Source organism: Trichechus manatus, unplaced genomic scaffold (assembly GCF_000243295.1).
Source record: "Trichechus manatus latirostris isolate Lorelei unplaced genomic scaffold, TriManLat1.0 scaffold00133, whole genome shotgun sequence".
Lineage (NCBI taxonomy): Eukaryota > Metazoa > Chordata > Mammalia > Sirenia > Trichechidae > Trichechus > Trichechus manatus.
Window position 1 is genome coordinate 2567166 of NW_004444069.1, and position 22567 is coordinate 2589732.

At 40.5% G+C, this 22567-nt stretch overlaps 1 protein-coding gene across 3 annotated transcripts in view; it reads right to left on the minus strand.

The window, feature by feature from the left end:
* The window catches only part of DNAJC11 (DnaJ heat shock protein family (Hsp40) member C11), a 74993-nt gene that overhangs the window by 27687 nt on the left and 24739 nt on the right, over positions 1 to 22567 (minus strand). Inside the window, exons 2-4 of one of the 3 annotated variants that reach the window (XM_023739373.1) lie at positions 21288 to 21361; positions 14954 to 15055; positions 1886 to 1913 (exon numbers count right to left, since the gene is read on the minus strand). In XM_023739373.1, coding sequence (XP_023595141.1) covers positions 1886 to 1913; positions 14954 to 15055; positions 21288 to 21361 — 204 coding nt within the window. The remainder of the gene's footprint in view (positions 1 to 1885; positions 1914 to 14953; positions 15056 to 21287; positions 21362 to 22567) is intronic. The other 2 variants (XM_004385125.2, XM_004385128.2) reach the window with 2 other exon arrangements.

Genomic DNA, 22567 nt, shown 5'->3' on the forward strand with positions numbered 1-22567 from the left:
TAAAGTTTGGCTGTACTTTGTTCACAATCAGTTGGAAATTTAACAAATGGAGTACAAAGCAAAGAAACAAACAAAAACCCTGCACTTTTGAAATATTTAGAAAATTTCAATCGCTGAAAATAAAAATTGTAACCAGAAATACTCTGAAATATATCTCTTTAAGAGGGAAAAACTGAACAAATAAGAGCTCAAATGCTTTATAAAATTTAATTTTGAAATTCCATAATGGCATTTTGAAATATCTCAATTTTACCTTAAGAACCTTTTGATGAAGTTGTCATTTTTAATTGGTTAAATTTATATCCTGTCCTGGAATAGAATGAAATTGATGGGCTTAGAATTTTATATCACCTAAAGTCAGGAAAGGTGTGCGTCAGGGTTATATTCTTTCACTGGACTTATTCAACCTGTATACTGAGAAAAAAATTTGAGAAGCTGGACTATATGAAGAAGAATGCAGCATCAGGATTGGAGGAAGACTCATTAACAATCTGTGATGTGCATATGACACAACCTTGCTTGCTGAAAGCGAAGAGGACTTGAAGCACTTACTGATGAAGGTCAAAGACTATAGCTTTCAGTATGGATTAAACAAAAATCCTTACAACTGGACCAATAAGCAGCACCACGATAAATGGAGAAAATATTCAGGTTGTCAGGGATTTCATTTTGGATCCACAGTCAACACCCTTGGAAAAAGCAGTCAATAAATCAAACAGTGCATTGCACTGGGCAAATCTGCTGCAAAAGATCTCTTTCACGTGTTGAAAAGCAAAAATGTCAGTTTAAGGACTAAGGTGTGCCTGACCCAAGCAATGGTATTTTCAATTGATTCACGTGCATGGGAAAGCTGGACAATGAATAAGGAAAACTGAAGAACTGATGCCTTTGAATTCTGGTGTTGGCAAAGAATACTGAGTATACCACGGAACAAACAAATCTGTCTTGGAAGAAGTACAGACAGAATGCTCCTTAGAATCAAGGATGGTGAGACTTCATCTCATATACTTTGGACATGTTATCAGGAGGTACCAGTCCCTGGAGAAGTCATCATGCTTGGTAAAGTAGAGGGTCAGTGAAAAAGAGGAAGACCTCCAACGAGATGGACTGACACAGTGGCTGCAACAATGGGCTCAAGCATGATAACGATTGTGAGGATGGCAAAGGACTGGGCAGTGTTTCGTTCTGTCGTACACAGGGTTGCTATGACTCGCAACTGACTTGACGGCACCTAACAACAACAACAAATTTAATAAAACATTCAAAAGATCATAAGTAAAGACAACTTATAAAACATCTGTCAAAGAAACATACTCTGGAGGCAAAAAGACAATAACTGAAAATATTTGGGCCAAAACATTCATATATTCTCATATAAAGAAACTGAGAATTGAGAGAGTGCTTTCTCAGTTAAGGCTACTACGACATACAAAGAAGAATCAATTAAATTTAGTAACTGTAAAATGCAACTTTCTTGAGGATGGTAGGCAATTTAATGAAAGGAAAAAAAACTCACTGAAAATAGATTTTTCAGAAAAATACTGGTGAAAGAGTGTAGAAGTCTGGATTCAAAGAGGGCCTCCCAATAAATCACGTCTGCTGGTACTCACACCCTTGTGTAGACCCCCACCCCTGACTCTGACCTAGCTCTGAGACTTGCTTTTGTCCAACAGAATGCAGTAGACGTGATGGTGCCGACTTTCAAGGCCAGGTCATAAGAAGCCCTGCAGCTTCTGTCTAGGTCTCTTAGATGCACAATCTGTGGGCTGCTAGCTAATGTGTAAGAAGTCCAACTACCCAGAGATGTTGTGAGGAAGCCCAGGAGCGCCTGCATGGAAAGACAGAGAGAGAGTTGCTGAACAATCCCTGTAAGAGTTTTACACACCTTATTTGCACAGTCCCGGCCAATCATTCTGTGGGAGTTAAGAGACCATGATTAGAAAAGACATATAAAACAGTTTACTGCATTGCAGCCTCACACTGACAATCAACTAGTTCACCAGATGATATAGTAACCTTTAAAAGTTTAATGATATTGCTCATGTCATCACGTTTTCAACCATTGTGTTGTTTCTTTACAGAAGCCCACAATAACGAGAAATACCGATGAGCTGGAGGGTTCTAAGACTCCACAGCCCCTGGTGTTGACCCAAGTCTATGGAAAATGACTGAATCAGAACACAGTGAGCTGAGCAGACATGTTAGGCTCAAGTGCTAACCACGCTTGATGAAATTAAAAAATAAAATTGCCCCAGCCAAGGACTGATCAAGTGATTTTGAGTTTACAAGGCCATTTCTTAATATTTTAGAGACTGGTTCAGACACCTGTTCTTCTTCCTTCTCAAGAAAATAACCTCTTGAAAATGTACTGCTTGAAGCACCAGAACTAGATGGATTTCTACTCTACATGCCAAAGAGGGGTTTGGCTGCAATTTACAATTCATTTCCACTTTTGAGATATTACACAATAAGAAGTGAGAAGTTTGAGAGGAATGAAGTCAGATTTGAATTTTGACAAAAGATCAAAAATTATAAAGCAAAGGACAAACAGAAATCAAACTCGATAAATCAAATAGGTTGTATTTTTCAACTTCTAATTGAACATGCAGGTTCATGTCCTATTATTATTGAGTTAGAATTACATTTTTTCAAATAAAAGTAACCACTGCTATCAAGTCTAAGTCACAAAAATTTTAAAAGCATTTTGTTTATTTCTTCTGCTACTAGTCCATTTCATGTTATTCTTCTACAGCAGGGGTTGGTAAACTTTCTGTAAATGACCAGACAGTAAACATTTTAGGCTTTGTGGGCAAGTACTGTTGAAACTATTCAGCTCTGTCACTGTAGCACAAAAGCAGTTATATACAATACATAAATGAACGAGTGTTGCAGTGTTCCAATAAAACTTTATTCATGGACACTGAAATTTGAGTTTCATATAATTTTCATGTGTCACAAAATATTCTTAGCTCACAGGCCATATAAAACAGGTGGCAGGCTGCATGTTCTAAGTACCTAATTCTGCTATCTACTGGTATATGAAAAATGGCAACAAGAACGACAAGTTATGTATAGTCCTTTACATACAAGGATGATACTACTGAAAATCATCAGGGAGACATCCACCAGCTACAGATTCTCTTTATGACTCTTCGGGAGCTAGAAGATTTAATCTACAGCACAAAATAGTTCTTTTATCCCCCCCTGTACTAAAACTAACTGGACTCCCTGGGAACCACACCTCACAGTTTCATACTATATTTAACCAATCAGGCAGAGTAGTAAGAGTATACACAAAATTCCGTTGGAAAAGAAAGTATACTTGTCTGCTGTTGGGTGGGGTGTTCTATATATGTCTATGAGGTCAAGGTGGTTGACTGTGGCATTTAAATCTTCCGTGTCTGTACTGAGCTTCTTTCTGAATGTTCTGTCCTTCCACGAAAGTGGTGTGTTGAAGTCTCCTACTATTATTGTGGAGCTGTCTATCTCTCTTTCCAATGCAGTTAGAGTTTGTTTTATGTATTCTGGAGCCCTGTTGTTGGGTATGCAAATATTTACTATGCTTATGTCCTGGTGTACTGACCCTTTAATCATTATATAGTGTTGCTCCTTACCCTTTGTGGTGGACTTTACTTTAAAGTCTATTTTGTCAGAGATTAACATTGCCACTCTTGCTCTTTTTGATTGTTGCTTGCTTGATGTATTTTCTTCCATCCTTTGAGTTTTAGTTTGTTTGTGTCTTTAAGTCTAAGGTGTGTCTCTTGTAGGCAGCATACATACAGATGGTGTTTTTTAATCCATTCTGCCACTCTCTGTCTCTTTATTGGTGCATTTAGTCCATTTACATTCAGCCTAATTATTGATAGGTTTGTGTTCAGTGCTGTCATTTTGATGTCTTTTTTCTTTGTGTTATTGACAGTTTCTTTATTTCACTTAATTTTCTGTACTGAGTCGTTTTTCTTTATGTATTTTCATCTTTTTCACTGTTGTTGATTTTGTATTTGCTGAGTGTTTATGTTTTTCTTGTTTTATTTTGATGTGTAGGATTGTTAGTTTCCTTTGTGGTTACCTTAATACTTATCCCTGTTTTTCTAAGTTTAAACCAATCTTTTATTTCTTTATATCGCCTTGACTTCCTCTCCATATGAAAGATCTATGACTACGTTTTCTCGTCCCTCTTTTTGTTTTAATGTTGTCATCTTTTACATATTGATGTCTCTGTTTTCCTATTTTCAGTGTTTTAGCTTTGATTTATTTTTGTAACTTCCCTATCTAGGTTGACATCTGGTTGCTCTGTCCTGTGTTCTAGTCTTGGGTTGTTACCTGATGTTATTGATTTTCTAACCGGAGGACTCCCTTTAGTATTTCTTATAATTCTGGTTTGGTTTTTACAAATTCCCTAAACTTCTGTTTATCTGGAAATGCCCTAATTTTGCCATTATATTTGAGAGACAGTTTTGCTGGATATATAATTCTTAGCGGGCAATTTTTTTTTCCTTCAAGGCTTTATATATGTCATCCCATTGCCTTCTTGCCTGCATGGTTTCTGCTGAGTAGCCCAAGCTTAACTTTTCATTTATCCCTAGACGCTCTTAAAATTCTCTCTTTATCTTTGGTTTTGGCAAATTTGATTATAATATGTCTTGGTGACTTTCTTTTGGGATCTACCTTGTGTGGGGTTTGATGAGCATCTTGGATAGGTATCTTCTCATCTTTCACAATATCAGGGAAGTTTTCTGCCAACAAATCTTCAACAATTCTCTCTGTATCTTCTGTTATCTCCCCCTATTCTGGTACTCCAATTACTCATATAGGTTATTTCTCTTAATAGAGTGCCATGTAATTCTTAGGGTTTCTTCATTTTTTAAAATTCTTTTATCTGATTTTTCCTCATATAAGTTGGTGTCAACTGTTTTATCTTCAGTCTCACTAATTCTGATTTCCACTCAGCCCCTATGACTTTCTATTGAGTTGTCTAATTCTGAAATTTTATTGTTATCATCTGGATTTCTGTTTGCTGTCTCTCCTATGGATTCTTGCAGCCTGTTAATTTTGCATTGTGTTCTTCTATAATCTTCTTAAGTTCCTCTACTGCTTTGTCTGTATGTTCCTTGGCTTGTTCCACGTTTTCCTGATCTCTTGAAGAGTTCTGTATATTAATCTTTTGTATTATGCCTCCGGTGATTCCAAGAAGTTCTCTTCCTCTGGTTAATTTCTTGATTCTTTGTTTTGGGAGCTTGCTGAAGCCATCACGGTCTGCCTCTTTATGTGATTTGATATTGACTGTTGTCTCTGAGCCATCAATAAGTTATTGTATTTATTTTATGTTTACTTACTGTGTCCTAGCTTCTTGTTTTGTTTTGTTTCGATATGCCCAAATAGGTTGCTAGTGTGAGCTAGTTTGATTATTGGCACCTGTGAAGCTCTAACGTCCTGTCACCAGGTGGTTAGATCTGTTACTAGGTATGTGAGCCCAGGAGTCAGTTTACTTTTCTTGTATGGATTCAGCTGAGGTGTCCAGATAGTCGGTTACCAAGTGTGTGGTGCAGGCGCTCACCTACAGTCCTAGACAAGCAGGGGTGACTGGAGTAGGCACAAGTATCTGACTGCAGTAGGAGGTCACGTGCTGAGAAAGGCAGGGGGCTGACGGCTGTCCTTGAGTGTCTGGGAGGAAAGCGTGTCCCCGTTACCTAGAGTGCATAGGTGGGTGGGTTTTGCAGCCAGACTATGGGCACCCATTGCTGTTGGCTCTAAGGACTGGGAGGCACCACTTCTCAGGCCTTTGATGTGGGTAGGTGAGGACCCTGCTTAATGCGCAGAGCGGTATCAAATGTCATGAACCTGTCACTCCACCGTATAGCTGGTACAGTGAAGTCAGGCTTCAGGTATATACCCTGTTGTACTGTGCTAATGAGGGCCTATGCTGCTGAAATGGGCCCACACAGGTCTATACAGGGGGGAAAGGCATTCAAAGTCCATGCACCCCTTATGCCTGTGCCTAGAAAAAGGAGCTGTCCCTGCCCTGAGTTTCTGGTTTAGGGGAGCTGGTAAATTATTTTTTCCTGTTTGTTAATTTGTTCCCTCTCCAAGGCCGGAGAAACGGCTCAGGGCGTGTGACAGGTCTTAGTTTCAGCAATCACTGAAGCTGGCTCGGACAGGTGCAGAGTGGGGAGGGAGCAGGTAAATGGGACAGAGGTTCTTCCCAAACAGGGTGTTTTTTGATCTGCAAGGTAGGTTAAACACTTGTACTTATCTTTTGCCGATTGAGCGCTGCTTTTCACTGGCTCTGGAGGCCTGAGCAGACACTCTGCTGCTTGGTCTCTCCCAACGTGGAAAACGCATCCCGAACGTCACTGCTTGCCTCACCGCGCACGCCAGCTGATCCGGCCTGAAGGGCGCTGGCTCCCACCAGGTCAGGTCTGGCAACTCCTCGCTGCTTCTGAACTGTCTCTCCCTCCCCCTGCCACTCAGTCCAATTCCTCAACTTTGCCTTTAATGTTCAGGGCTCCTAGATTGTCATACATAATCGATTCACTTGTTTTCTCGGGTCTTTGTTTTAAGAGGGACCACTGGAAGCGTCTGACTACTCTGCCTTCTTGGCCTCGCCTCCTTGTGTATATTTTTTTAATAAAATATTTTATTGTGTTTTCAGTGAACGTTTACATAGCAATTAGGGTCTCCTTTAACAATTTCTACACAATTCCTTCAGTGACATTGGTTACATTTTTCAGTGTCAACTTTCTCATTATTTCCATTCTGGTTGTTCTGTTTCCAGTTATCTAGTTTCCCTGCACCCCTGCTTTCTCATCTTTGATTTTGAGTAAATGTTCACTGTTTTATCTCATATAGATGATTTTTTATAGGAGCACAGTACTCACAGATGACACTGTTTATTTTATCAGCCAATAAGTTATTCAGTTAAAAGATGACCTCATGGAATAGTTTTGGTTCAAGGTTTAAAGAGTCTTGGGAAGTCCTCCAGTCTCAACCAGTCCAATAAGTTTGGAGTTTTTAAAAATCTGAGTTCTGTTCCACATTTTGCTCCCATGACTATCAGCGTTCATCTATTGTGTTCCTGACCACAACGGTCAGTAGTGGTAGCTGGGCACCATCTAAATCCTCTGGCCTCCGGGTAGATGAGATTGTGGTTCATGTAGAATATTAGTCTGGTGGACTAATTTCCTTCTTTCTCTTTTACTCCAGATGTGTAGAGATCAATAGTTGTATTTTAGTTGGCTGCTTGCAGCTTTTAAGACGCCAGATGCTACTCACCAAACCAGGATGTAGAACATAAACTTTTATGCTCTACATTATTCCAACTGACTGAGTTGTCCCACTAGACCACAGTCCTAAACCTTCAGATTCCGTAAACCAATCCCGCACGATATTTGGTTAAGTCTAAGAAAAATCCATATTTGTGCCCCCATGCATGTGTGTATTTTTAAAACAAAAAAGTAGAAAAAAAGGAAAAAGAAATGTGTCTCACATACATCCTTTCTAAAGAAGCTACTGGAGGATGTTTCCCTCAAAAGAGAAGAAAACCAAAGAGGAAGGTGGGTGATCCAACCACAGAAAGGGTTGGAGGGAATCTAAGCTCTGTGATGGACGGGGCTCTTTTGTTCAGCGTATGTCCAGGGCCTAAAAGTGCCTCTGCAAGGTTGGCACTTAATAAAAATTTGCTGAATAAACGAATGAAAGGGTGTTCTGAGGAAGCTGGTGAAGTAAAGTCCAAGACTACAGCTTTAAAGCAGGCCTAGGAAGCAGAGTCCAGACTGGAATGGGGTTGATGGAAGGTTCTGGAGAGATGCTGCCAATAACAAAATCAGAGTGACAGAATATATAAGGTGTCTGAATGAAATTGAGAGGAAAGTTTCAGTTTTGACAGAGTTTGGAAATAAATTAGTGATTTATAGAAAACTAATCAAATGAACCCAATGGGACGATTACAAACACCATGGAGAAAAAAGTGTATTAAGAAAGGTCATGTTATCATGGTATACTATCTGCCTCAGCTGAATAATATCTATAGGGTCATAATAATGTATACACTGAACATTAATTTATAACTATACTGGGTAGACTGAGAAAGGAATTACACCCTTAACTTCCCTTATCAATAAATAACCACTAAGACTGAAAATGAAGAAATAACAGTGTCAATATGTGACTTAGAAATATGGGATAAATATCGGAAGAAAAAGCTCAAAGAGGTGGGAGTGGCGCCTCTGGGGAACACAGTCAGGATTACTGAAGGAGGGTAGAGGGGGCTACTGTTTTTCTTTATAAGTCTAGTAACTATTTGAGTTTTTGCACTATTTACACATATTATTTTGACGAAAAATAATTGGAAAAAAAATTTCCATACCTGTAAGATAATATGTCACATATATATGTATAATTTTACATATATGTAAGATTATATCTGTCTTTGAAACTAGACGCTACATCAATACTATTTATATCTCAAAAAAAATCTACGTTTATTTTTATATTAATAGACTTGTGTCTGTTCTTGATCAGCAGGACCCAATATAACCAAATGGCACCATTACTCACAGGCAGGGCTGGAGAAAGAGACACAGGGCCCAGTCCCTTCCCAGCCAGCCACGAGACGTCATCAATGGCCCTGGCCATTTCTGATCCAAAGGAACTCCAGGCCAGGTGGGAGCACTGCAGCCAGGCCAGGGATCTACTTCTGCACTGGCTCTGGGATCAGCTTGCACCCCAAAATTTATTTTTTATGTTAACTACATACCTCCTCACCCTCGGCCTCTTAGAAGATGTAGGTATTTAGTACATCATGTTCAAGACAAAATAGTGGATATAAGTGCAATTTCCTTTAATCCCTAACAGATTGACTTGTTCAATGTTCCTTATACCGATTCCCAAATCATCTTCCTACAATACTCACTTACCAATATCGGTTCTGATCTCTTGAACCATCACATATTCAGTCTAATCCCTGCTTCCTATTAGGGGAATTGAAGATATGCCTCAACTGCTACTAATTTCTCCATCACTGTTCCAGTCACATTGGCCTCTTTTCTATTTATTCCTTGAACATACCAGACCCACTCTCCTATTCTAGCCTTTGTGCTGGCTGTTCCTTCCATCTGGAAAGCTGTTCCCTAGATATTCATGTGGCTAATTCGCTTATCTCCTTCTCATCTTGGTTCCATTGTCACTTTCTCAATGAGACCTGACCACCCTATTTAAAACTGCATTCCTCTCCCCTTACCTTGCTTTATTCCCTCCCTCCACAGCATTTATCACCTTCTAATATATAATTTATGTATTATGTTTACTGCATAGCATCTGTCTCCCCTTCTAGGATGGTTAAGCTTCATGAGAGATGAGAGGGCGGGGTTTTGTCTGTTTTATTCTCTGCTATATGCCCACATCTAGAACAGTGTCTGGCATGCTATAAGCACCCAATTTATATTAGTTGATGAATGAATGAATCATCTTTACCCTATTCACCCCCAACCCACAAATATGCTAAACTGTTGCTAATATTAAGTCAGAAGTCAATTTTTTTCCTGTCTGCTCCTTCCCTTACCTAGTGGATTTATTCCTGTTAAATTTTATTGTGTTAATTTAACCTTTCGTTTCAGTTCACTGGGATCTCTAAGAATCTTGATTTTGTTCTTCTGCCTTGGGTCTGTGAATGTGAAAACATGTGCCTTTCTCACACCGTGAGAAGCTTCTCACCAACCCTCTCTGAGTAAAATCAGTGGTTCAGTCAGACAGGAATGGACCTTTCTGAATTACTTTCATGCTTAGATTTCTTTATCTGACTATAACGATAACATGAGCAATTTTTGTCAAATGCAATGTCATAGTAACTATTTACTAATTGAAAATTCCATCAAAAGAGGTGATAAGAGGCTATGTAAAATCTGCTCGTTTTATAATTGATGAACACACGATGGCTCTTGTGACAACCATTTTCACAGGATCATTTTATCTGAGATAAAAGTGACCTGTGTTCTCAAATTTTATGGGGGAATCAAACTCAAACTTAGCAGGGTTTCCAAGAACAACTCCCATCCAGTCACTACTCACTACCCCTTGCCCCACATCTATAAACAGAAGTCTTTAAATTTTGAAATCTTATTTGTAAGTGATTCTACTGACATGATGGGGGTGGAACAGTTCTTTAAATTTTTTGAATCCCTCCGTGTTTTCTGAAGGAGCCCTGGTGGCACAGTGGTTAAGAGTTATGGCTACTAATCAACAGGTGGGCAGGTCAAATCCACTAGCCACTCCTTGGAAACCCTATGGGGCAGTTTTACTCTGTCCTATAGCGTCGCTATGAATCGGAATTGACTCAACAACAACGGGTTTGGTTTTTCTGGTTTTGTTGCCTCTAGAAGGGCCCTAAGTGGTGCAAATGGTTTGTGCTTGACTACTAACCGAAACTTTAGTGGTTCGAACCCACCCATCAGTGCCGGGGAAGAAAGGCCTGGTGATCTGCTTCCGTAAAGATTACAGCCAAGAAAACCCTAAGGAGCTCAGCCAGTTCTACTTTGTAACACATGGGATGGCCATGAGTCAAAATCGACTCAACGGCAACATGTTTGGTTTTTTGGTGACTTCTAAATAGACAGCCAACTCCTCTCTTCCCCAAGGTCTGTTCTATACGACAGAGGCTTTCCTCCCTTCTCCTTATATGACAATTTCCCACCTTCTCCACTTTCAATAGCAGCTCTTTTTTTGCATATGGTAAATTGCCCCTTCTTGCCATTGAGCACAACAAACATATGGGTTCAAACGGCTTTTCTTCTGCACTATTATCATGTCAGCCAAGTCAAGTCAGTTTTATGACATCAGAATAATTTCCACAGAAACAGACTGAGTCATAACCACAGGCTCATTCTGATGGCTACAACCATTAGCCACAGCAAGCAAAAAAAAAAAAAATTTTTTTTTTTTTTAACAAACCCTTTAAATACAATTCAGTAATATATGCACACACTTTAATGAAAACATTTGGGGATTTAAAAAAAATTTGCAGAGTTATGTGCTTTGATACAGTACTTAAAATTTTTTTCCTGATAAAGCTAGGCTGTGTCTTTAAGCTCTCACACTAGTGGCACTGATAATGCAGACTTTCTAAAATCAGAAAGGAGTTTTTGCCGAGGAAAGAAGAGTTAACAGTCCATAATGTAACAATCTCCATCAAATGCTATGTAACCAGGTCAAAAAAATAAAGCAATATATACCCTCAGAGACAGACAATCAAACATCCCCCCTAAACAACCCTCAACTTAATCCTTTGCTCCACACGGCATCTAAATGAGCCCGTTAAAAAGGCAGTAATAAAGTCAGACAAGGCTGCCCAGGATCCAATCATCTTCTAAAGACTCTCAAAGTGGCTGCCCTCCACAGAGAGGCAGGATTTATGGGTATTAACAAAAGAAAGGAATTAAAATAATCAATAGGGAGTGAATATGGCATTGAACCACCCTCTTCTATGAGCTTAGTTTCTAAAAGACAAGAAATGTAGATGGATTATGCAAATAAAATACGGATCTTAAAGCCAGAGGAGGACGGCCCGGGTGGTCCAGTCAGATTTCAGGCACACAAGCTCCTCGCAGGTGATCTGCGTGGCCTGTCTGGCCAGATTCCCTTCCATGACACAGCTCCCCAGAGAGGGCCTAGGAGATGCTAGGTTCATAGCAACCTGAGTGTGACATTTTCCAGCAAGAAATACAGGTGGAGGATTTTATTTCCATAGGGCAAAGCAAAGGTATTAGAAGTAAGGACTTTGGGGTCCAAGGATTCGACCTCACGCAGTCAACCTGCATGGCAAATCTCCCTTTTCACACAGGGAGAAACTGGGCTAAGGCCAGAAGACTGACTTGACCAAGGCCACAGGACTGTAAAGTGGAAGGATCAGAATCCAGGGCACTCAGCTCTAAGTGTAAGGCTCTACTATATTGCCTTCTATTTGTGTGTGTGTGTGTGTGTGTGTGTGTGTGTATCAGCTGGAGAGCTAGGAGGAAAAGTGGATACACTGGAGTTGGCTGTTCCACTTACTCCTGGGTGCCACAGTGCTTTCTATAGCACTTCTCACACAAATCAAGAATTACTGTGGCTACCAACACAGGATGAAGGAGCCCTGGTAGTGCAGTGGTTAAAGTGATCAACTGCTAACTGAAAGGTCGTCGATTCGAAAACCACCAGCGGCTCTTCAGGAGAAAAATGTGGCAGTCTGTTTCCATAGAGATTTACAGCCTTGGAAACCCTATGGAGTCGCTGTGAGCTGGGGTTAGCAACACAGGACAGGGCTGACTGAGTTGGTAGAGGGCTGTTTTCAAATCCCAATTGACAGACTCTACTGGACACGGCCGTGATGGGGCAAAGGAAGTGCCTTGCTGAGTCAAGTAATTTCCACTTCTGTCATACTGAGCATCAAAACAAAATTTAGTCTTACTTCACCTTGGTATAATCATATACTTTGTATTTATATAGTAGGCTTAACTTTCTCTAATAAGTTTACATCTTTTTCATATTGTAACACATGACGAAGCTAAGACAGAGGTTAAATTGTTTGTTCTGGGTCTCATCTTATTAGTGTTAGTCATTATTTCTAACTTGGGCCTTTTTGTCTGTTCTAGGCACACACAACCTACTGGAAAATCCCTACCTAGCAAACTTGCACTGATGAAAACGGAGAGAAATATCTGTCAAGAGTTTCAAGTGGCAGCACCACAAATGCCATATAGCCTGCTAACCCCCAACTATCCGTGGTTCTTTGCAGGGGTCCAGGTGACAGGCCAGTGCTCATCCGTATGGCTGTCAAAAGCGCCCTTCTCCCTGTGGTCTTTTTAAAGATCATCTTTTTCTTCTTAGGGTTAGAATGTTCCAAGCCTTTCCACTCATCTTGAAAAGAAAACAAAACTCGGAAATGGAATAAAAGACCCAGCTCAAAACCTCTCCTCAAAATACTGCATAGCCAACATCTGGTTATCATTCAATATTTCTGGTTAAAAAATGTTTTATTTATTTGGAAGCAGTTTATGGAAGTAGCAAAGTATTGGAAATTTTAAAATAACTTGCATGCTTGTATGAAATGATTGCAGCTGTGCTCCCTCATTCCACAGGAACATGGCCCGGAGACACATTCCCGAAGAATTCCATAAGCGGTTGCTGCACACACCCAGATGGCCAATTTTATCACAGGACACAGGGGCTCAGGACTACAGTGAGGCTCTCTTTCCTTTTTATTGCTCTGAATGTGGCAAAACTCCAGCCAGAACAGCAAAAATACCAATGTAACAGCTTGTTCCTGCCAGGCTCCTGTCCCACCACACCCCCCCTACCCGCATCTGCCAGTGCTGACCTTTCAAACCAGACTTCCTCCCAATGCACTAGACCAGGGGGATGGAGGGAGGGTCAGAGAAGAGAAGCCACTAGCACAGACAGAGTGCCTCAGGGACTGTCAACTCCTCCAATTATCTCAAACTCCTAGACTTGTTCATCCAGTTTCAATTCTCAACCCCCATTTGACCAAAAATAACTTGGCCCTCCTGCAGTCATCAACTATCGAAGGGAGGGTGGGTGGAAGGAAAGGAGGTGTTGGCAATGACAAATATCCTTTGAAATGTAGGACTCAAATAGATGAGAGAACTCTGAATACATAGTCCTTTAAATGCCGTTGTTAGTTGCCGTTGAGTCGATTCCAACTCATGGCGACCTCTGTGTGCAGAGTAGAACTACTTCATAGGGTTTTCAAGGTCGTGATCTTTTGGAAGCAGATTGCCAGGTCTTACTTCCAAGGTGCTTCTGGGTGGATATGAACAGCTAACCTTTCAGTTCATGGTTGAATGCCACCATAGGGACACCCTTAAATATAGTAGGAGTCTTTAAAAAAAAAAATTGTTTTCTAGAATTTATTTGATCAGAAGTTCAGTTTGCATGCTTTCCAGTTGCAAGCTAGCATTTTTTACTTTTCTTTAGAAGACGTAAAGAAAAATACTGAGGTTTCTTATTGCTTTGAGGGGCTTCACTGTTCCTCCCAACAACACGGCTGAGTTGACATGGTTTATGGGAGCCTTCAAGAAGAGGCCGACGGAAGGGTGGGGTCAGGGCTGAGGGGGAACTCCCAGCTCCTTATCTTGACAGTGACAGGCTGCCTGCCAGGCTGTCCTGGCCACACAGATAGGGCCTGGCCACGAAGTCCTCTTATTAAACACAGCTGAACAACACTGGGCCATGTTCAATTAACCATTCAGTACAACTGGCATATCAAATTGACCAAGACATCCTATTTGCACAGGACTTGGACACACATTCAGAACAATCTCCCCAGCAAATTGAAGGAGAAAGATATTACACACAGGACAGAAAAGTAACTCTCAGACCCAGGAGTGTCACTGGGTTTAACGACTCAACTCCATCAAAGACTTGGGTGAGTTAAAGAGGGCCACCTTATTGCACCATTGTCGGGATTATGAAAGCAGAGGTCCTTCCTTAATGCAGTTTGCAAAAGCCCTAACCCTCTGAATCATTTGGCTCTCCACATGCTAACTGGTACATAAGGAATTCTGCGGCCTCAATGCTTTGTTATGTTGCTGTCCTTTCCCCTGACACTGTCCTTTGACTGATTTCTTCATGCATGGGGAAGAAAAGGTCTTGGAGAACTAGTCTGAGTTTCTGTCTAGGGTGTCTCCTTGGTGTCTGGAAAAACCATGGGACTGGTTTTGTCTTCCCTCCCCGTGGTTCAGACGCTCTTCTCTGGGTCAGCAGCAGCAGCAGCTTTACTGACAGCCACCAGGGAGCTACTTTTCAGATAGGATACTACTCCGAGACAAAATAAGCAAAATTTTGTTCCATCCAGTTCTGCATGTTATTACCTTCAAAAGCTACCAGCACTCAATTTTTTTAGACCTGCCCTCTGGTAATGAAGCCTTTTAAGACACCCTCATTAGAATGGGCCCCTGTGCACCTTGGGATTGGTTCGCTGTTGCAGTCTCCTTTCTTCCCTCTCTCTCTGTAGCCGCTCGAACTCTTCTCTAATTTCAGCTGGTGTCCGCCTCCTTTCCACAACCTATGGGCAGAATCAAGAGGAGAAGACAGTTAAGGACCCAGAAGGTGAAAAAAACATGTATGAGCAGCTGATATAATTTATTGTTGGTGTGTACACGCTGCCTGGGGTCCTGCCACTCCTTTCACCATGACACTAAGATATGTCAATGGAACAACAAGGCGCTGCTCCATCACACAGTCCAAAAAACACAGAGACCTGCCTCATTAATGCACTATAATAATCCAATATAAATTAATAATTACTAAAAAGAGGGAGGTGGTTATTTTTAAGGATGTTTAAAAATAAAAGACGGTTAAGACTGTGTAAGAACAAATGGAAAGTCCTAACTGGTGTGACAGTGATTGCTTTGTGGCCTCACAAAACATACTCGGCTGTACTTCCCTGACACAGCAAACTAATTCTGAAAACTCACAGTTCTTTACAACATCCAGGGCATGGGCACCTATTTATGACACTTCCATTTCCTCAAAGTTACCCTTTATCTTGGGCTGAACAAAAGCAAGGTACGGTTTTTTTTTTTTTAAGTTTCCATTATCTTCTCCAACTCATGTTAGCCTCTTCCTTCATCAAAAGAAAACAAAACTAAAAGGGCTTCAGGAAAATGTAGGTAATCAACTATTCCATTTAACCTTGATTTTAAATACTTTAAAAATCATCAGTGACTTTTAAACCCCAACTTAGTGAATCTGTAACTCTGCTATCACCAATGATCCAGGCCCCAGTCAATGGTGGCCTAAGTGACGCATTACTAAGGAAAAAGAGTCTGAATGTGAAGCTTTGGGGCTGCATGGGAAGCTCTTCCCAACCTGAATGAAGGCTCCATAATTGAATACTCCATTCAACAGGATGCTATCTTTAAAAATCTAGACTAAACATGTTTGATTAGCTATAACTTTAACCAATGACACACACAGACTCATGAATATGCCCATACACTGATTTTTTTTTTTCATAAATAGACTTATATGATTCCAGGAATTAAAATCCTAGACTCGAACCTTGCAGGAAATCCAAAAGACTGGGAAGCATCAGGTGCCACAGAGGCCAGAGAAGGACAAGATTTGTGTTCAAGAATTCTAGCTGTTTAACCTTTGCAGAGTGATTAGTTGCTGTAAGTGACTTTCTCTCTGACAGGTGTCAGGGCATTCCACTTCTAGTTATATTTTAAACAAGTTTTGCAAACAGTGGGTGCATAATCAGAGCCAACCGCAAAGTCAAAGTGGATGCCCTTTCTAGAGCAGTGAAGACACTCAGCTGGGGAGGGCATCTCACGCTTTGCTCCCAATAGGTCCCCTACATCCTTAATTATTTATATCCTTCTTTGAACAGTGCATTAGGGTGGAGAATGGAATAACACTAAGCCAGCTGTAACTTGCTTTTTTCCATCTCAGCAACCCCTAGACAGAAGCATCTAGGAACATAGCATCCTGAACTGCACAACTGGTAAATATCAGATATTCTCAATGTTCTTCATGAGCAGAATGTATCACACGTAGCCTGTGAATCTATATACTTGTATATTCACCTTGACCATTCCGCCACTAGGTTTAGCCCTACGCCAGCCAGGAAGACTTATTTTGCAGAAAGTGGGGATATGGAGATCTTCAAAAGTTAGGTACATAGTGGATAGAGGATAGAAACCTGGGGTCTCTAGCCTTGACACTACCTCTAACCTCCTGGGATACCTTAGGCAAATCATTTTGCCTCTCTAAGCTCCAGTTTCTCTGCTACAAAATGAGGGAGGTAAAACTAGATGATTCCTGAGGTACCATCTGGTTCTAAAAATCTATGATTCTAGCAAGTCAACTTCTTATTTTGGAATAACTTTAGAAAATTACTTAGAACTTTAGAAAAGGTGCAAAGATAGAATAGAAAGTTCTTGTATACCCTTTATCCAGCTTCCCCTAATGTTAATGTCTTATATACCCATGGATCATCTGTCAAATCTAAGACACCAACATTAGTATACTACTATTAACTAAGCTCAGACTTTTTGGATTTCACTAGTTTTCCCACTAACATCCTTTTTTAGTTCTAGGGTCCAACATTGCATTTAGTTGTCACGTCTCCTTAGTATTCTCTGATCTGTGACAATTTCTGAGTCTTTCTCATGATCTTGACCCTAGCATAGCTAGTCAACTTTTAATGGAGGTAATCTTTCTTAGGTCTCAGAAGAAAGGCCTGGTGATCTACTTCTGAAAAATCAGCCACTGAAAGCCCTATGGAGCACAGTTGTACTCTGACATGCATGGGGTCATCATAAGTCAGAACTGACTCAATGACAATTAACCTTTCTTATATATTATAAGACAGATATTGAAGAGATAAGGAAGGTGAAATATGGGTAACGTAAAGAACTGTAAACCAAAGATAAATTGCAGATGACCTGGGCCATAGAAGGCTCCTCTAAATGTACTCTAGAATTAGAAGTGATTTTTACAGGTCGTCTGAGTTATATGGTTTCCATTCCACTTGCCAGACGTTGCCAGATTCACAGCTCGAGGCTGGATTTTGGCCATTTTGAAATAACACCAATTTCATTTTCATTGTGGGCATCCGCACAAATACTGCTGACGAACTCTGAGAACTAAAATGGCTGTTTTACAGGTTGGGAATTGTTACATCTCACTCCTTTGGAATCCTGCCAGAGAATGACAAAGTCTCTTGAAGGTCACAAAAACATATCAAATGATTGAAAACGGTGCCAATATTTTATGCAATCTAAAAAAACCTCAAATTTCATCTCCAGTCTCCCCCAATAAAATGGGGGCTAATGCTACTGCTGGGACAGGGAGTGACAATCTTGTGGAATGCTTTGAGATCTTTGGATTCAAGGCATCTCAGACACTTGGGGCATTAACAATATCCTTCACCCTTCACGGACTATCCAGATGCTTAGCCTGACAAATATGCAGGAAATGGATACCCTTCAGTAACTGGAAAAGTTTAATAGTCTAAAAATACTAGCAACAGCATGAAGGGAATACAGTTTTCCCCCTGGAGTGGCAACAATTACAGAAGTGGAAGAAGTCTCATATTAAACAATCCATCCAGCTGCAGGAATGCCTTGAAGGAATGTTGATGCCAGCTCCATAAAATGAGCTTGAGTTCAGTGAGACTTTTCCTTTACGGCATAAATAATGGGTTCAATTTTCCTATGGTATGTTAGGCACTGATACATCTCTGAGTAAATATCTGGGGAGGTATCTCCGTGTAGTCTTCACTGAGGGCATTTTTATCTTGCAGTGAAGGCTTAGTATCAAGATGAAAAAAACCCAAAAACAATAAACAAGCCAATTCTAATCGATGAGAACTTGGCTTTCTTGAAGTAGCTTACTCAATAACAGGAATATAAAAGAGAATCCAAAGGTGCATTCACCATCTGCGCCTGCCTACAGAGTTTTATAATCACTACTGTGTGTATGGTTTTATTGTGATTTTCATGGGCAGATACTTTGGTTTGTGTTATGGATTGAACTGTGTTCCCCAAAAATGTATGTCAACTTGGCTAGGCCATGACTTCCAGTATTGTGTGGTCATCCTCCATTTTGTGATCTGATGTAATTATCCTATGTGTTATAAATCCTAACCTCTGTGATGTTAATGAGGCAGGATTAGAGGCAGTTATGTTAATGAGGCAGGACACAATCTACAAGATTAGGTTGTATCTTGAGTCAATCTCTTTTGAGATACAAAAGAGAGAAGTGAGCAGAGAGGAGAGGGACCTCATTACCCCCAAGCAAGAAAGGCTAGGAGCGGAGCACGTCTTTGGACCCAGAGTCCCTGTGCTGAGAAGCTCCTAGACCAGGGGAAGACTGATGACAAGGACCTTTCTCTAGAGGCAACAGAGAAAGAAAGGCTTCCCCTGGAGCACGCACCCTGAATTCAGACTTCGAGCCTCCTAAACTGTGAGAGAATAAATTTCTGTTTGTTAAAGCCATCCACTTGTGATATTTCTGTTATAGCAGCACTAGATAACTAAGATAATTTGCTAACAGGAAACCATGAAATACTTTGCCAGGAAGATGTTGCTCCATTGCTCCATTTAGAGTTGGGACATTTCTGCTGGGAATTAAAAATCCAGACTCTGAAGGGTAACAGGTAACAGGGGCTGGTATGGGTTGAATTGTATCCCCTAAAAAGATATGTTGAAGCCCTAACCTCTGTACTTGTGAATGTGACCTTATTTGGAAACAGGGCCTTTGCAGATGTAATCAGTTAAATTAACATGAGGTCGTACTGAGTAGGGTGGGTCCTAATATGACTGGTATCCTTATAAAAAGAAGAGACACACATACGCAGAGGGAAAATGGCCACACGAAGACGGAGAAAGAGATTGGAGTTATGCTTCCACAGGCCAAGGAACTCCTGGGGCTACTAAAACCTGGGAGAGATAAGAAAGGATCTTCCCTTCGAGACTTCTGAGAGAACATGGCCCTGTCAACACCCTGTATTTGGACTCCTAGCTTCCAGAACTGTGAGAGAATAAATTTCTGTTGTTTTAAGTTTTTTAGGGCTGTTGTAACAAGGTATCCAGTTTGCAGTGCCTGCTTGCTGCCATGAAAAGTTGTAACCAATTCACATTAAACAAACAAACAAGGTAGCTTTATAGTGGTATATAAAATATGAGGAGAAACTGAATAAATAAAGCAGAATTCTATTTTCCTTTTTGGGTAGAAGATGCTAAGCTATTAACCTCAACACTTAGCTACACTGAACTAATGTGACTGGAGGCACTGCTAGTTCCATCAAGCCAAAGGCCACAAACCAAATGCCTACTGGAACCTGGCAGGTGGGAACTGGGAGCAACTGGACAGCCCAGCCAGGTCTGAAGGACAGAGGCTCCTCAGATTTAGCTGAGTGCTGCCTCCTGGGGGAATTCAGATCCAGTGTTACCAGGTCTTCTGATTTTTCAAGAGAAGACACAAGACTGGATTTCATGCAAAATCTGCCAAGTTTTAAAAGTAAACAACTACAATTCATTGTGCAGGACAATCAGAACATGGATATAGGTTTAATATGGCCCACGAACCACCAATATTAACCAGTAGTGGAAAGGGGAATGGAATCCATTTTGCTTCTCTTCCACTCCCTACCTGAAGGCATTTAGAAGGTTTGCATACTAGACCAGATTGGCACACATGCTTGAGATGAAATACCAAAAGAACTCCAAGGCAAATCACACATGATGATAAAAAAATAACTCAATGATATTCAATTTAATGTGCAGTCTACCAAAATTTCTTGGCCATTAGAATGAACTAAGTATTAACATCTATATATTCTATTGCAATTTAGTTTTACAACCAACTTTTGCACTCATTTTTCTACTTGCTCTGCACATCTTCGTTTTCAGATAATAAATGGAAGCACAAAGCAGCCAAATGACTTGCTCAAGGGTCTACATCTAGTCAGTGGTAGAGCAAAAGAAAAAAAAGAGTCTTCTGAATTTTAGCCTATTGTTCTCATATAGCATGGCTGCCTCAGGTAACCTATCTGACAGATATTTGCTGTATCTTTTGTTTAACTTACTATACCGGACAAGATGTTCTAATATCACAATGCTCTGATCTGCAACCCATCATGGGAATGGAGCAGGTCTGCAACTAGTCATGGGGAAGCCGCAGGACTGGGCAGCGATTCTGTTGCATATGGGTTGCCACGAGTTGGGGCTGACTCAATGGCAGCTAACAACAACAACATCATAGTGCATCAGAGTTGGAAGGGTCGTTATAGACAATTTAATCCAGTAGTTCTTAACTTTTTTCTGCTTTCGTTTTACTTACATGCACAAAACAGTACCAAGAGAAACATTTTCTAAATGCAGTTATTTAGAATCTAAGATGGGCAGAGAGGTACAGAACTGAGGAGAGTGGAAGGGAATGTATGCGAAGAGAGAATTGCACCCTTGCGGATATTGTCTTCAATCAACCCCTCACCCTGCCTGCTCCCACCCTCACCCCCTGGTTAAAAATTACTGTAGGTATAGTTCATCCCTCTTACTTTTCACTTTACAGGTTAGAAAACTAAGGGCAAGTTAAAATGACTGACTTGCACAAGTTTACAGTTAGAAAGTGGCAAAACCAAGTCTAGAACTCGACCTCTTAAACCTAAATACAAGGCATGAAAAAAGGGACTGTTCTCAAAGACATTATCACAGTTTGTGGGTTTTGGGAGTTGTTTTGTTTTGTTGTTGCTTAATGACCTTTACCAGATGCACAGTTTCTCTTACCTCCCATCCTTCCATTTCCAGTCCTTTCTTCCCATATATATCATAGATGGCCCTGGTTTGGGGGTCACTAAGCACTGCAAATTAAAGATCAAACATGTTTACAAAGTACAAAATTCACCTTTCAGTCCTGTCTGAGAACTCTGACAACAATGTCATTGGGTAAGTGCATCTTTTTTGGTTCTTTCCTATCCAATCACATCTTCCTAGAGACCTTCTTCATTTCATATATTTCCGTCCTCCTAATTGTTTTTCTGATCCAACCTAGAACATGTCTAAAGGGAGGCTACAAAATGAGAAATGCTGGGTTTTCCCAGTGTCCAAGCTACTTTTTATTGTAAGGCACTCCTTTTAGGAACCTGCACTGACTCTCTTCACTGGAGTTATTTTTAGAAAGAATTAGGAAATTTCTGCCACTGTATATAAAATACACTGGCTTGAAAGAGTTAATTCCAGTTTCAAAAGAAGCTTAATGTAAAACTAGGGACAGGCTCTGATACTGAAAAAATCTGACATATTATTATTTTATTATTTATAATTTTTTTATTATTTACTAACTCCTAAGAAAGTCTCGAGTCCTCGGTGGCACGAGTGGTTAAGCACTTGACTACTAGCCGAAAGGCTGGCAGTTCAAACTCACTCAGAGGTGCCTCGGAATACAGGCCTGGCGATCCGCTTCCAGAAGGTCACAGCTTTGAAAACCCTATGGAGCAGTTCTATTCTGCCCACAGGGGTTTCCAGGAGTTAGAATTGACAGCAATTAATAACAAGAAAGTCTACATTTTTTTGCACCTCTCTTCTTTACTGGTAAATCATTTTAACAGTAAGACACAAAGCACTTGTCACAATGGTGTTGGCCACATCACCTGAAGCTAAAAGATTTCTTAATAAGGGCAAAAGCTATTCAAAGGGTATCCAAACCAGATTTAAATGTTATTGAAGCTCACAGTCGTTATCTTCCTCCCCTACTCTGCCAATTTCTGTTCAAGACCTTTGCATCTTCCCCCCACCCTAGAGACTTCCCATATATTTTTAGGCCTAATTAAAAAATGATGTAAATGATTCTATCCATATTCAAATCTAATGAGGGGAGAAAGAAATGCTGACCGCTGGAAAACATGGGAGCCAAACTTCTTCAGTTAATCTCTAGGATTTAATAAGGAATTATTTATTCACTATTTCATGTTAGTCTCCCTTTAGGCTCCACACTGGGGCAGGTTTGCTGCCGCAGCATTTTTACAATCACTGGTCTGGTTTTTCTGTTAACTCTTCCCCAAATCTCC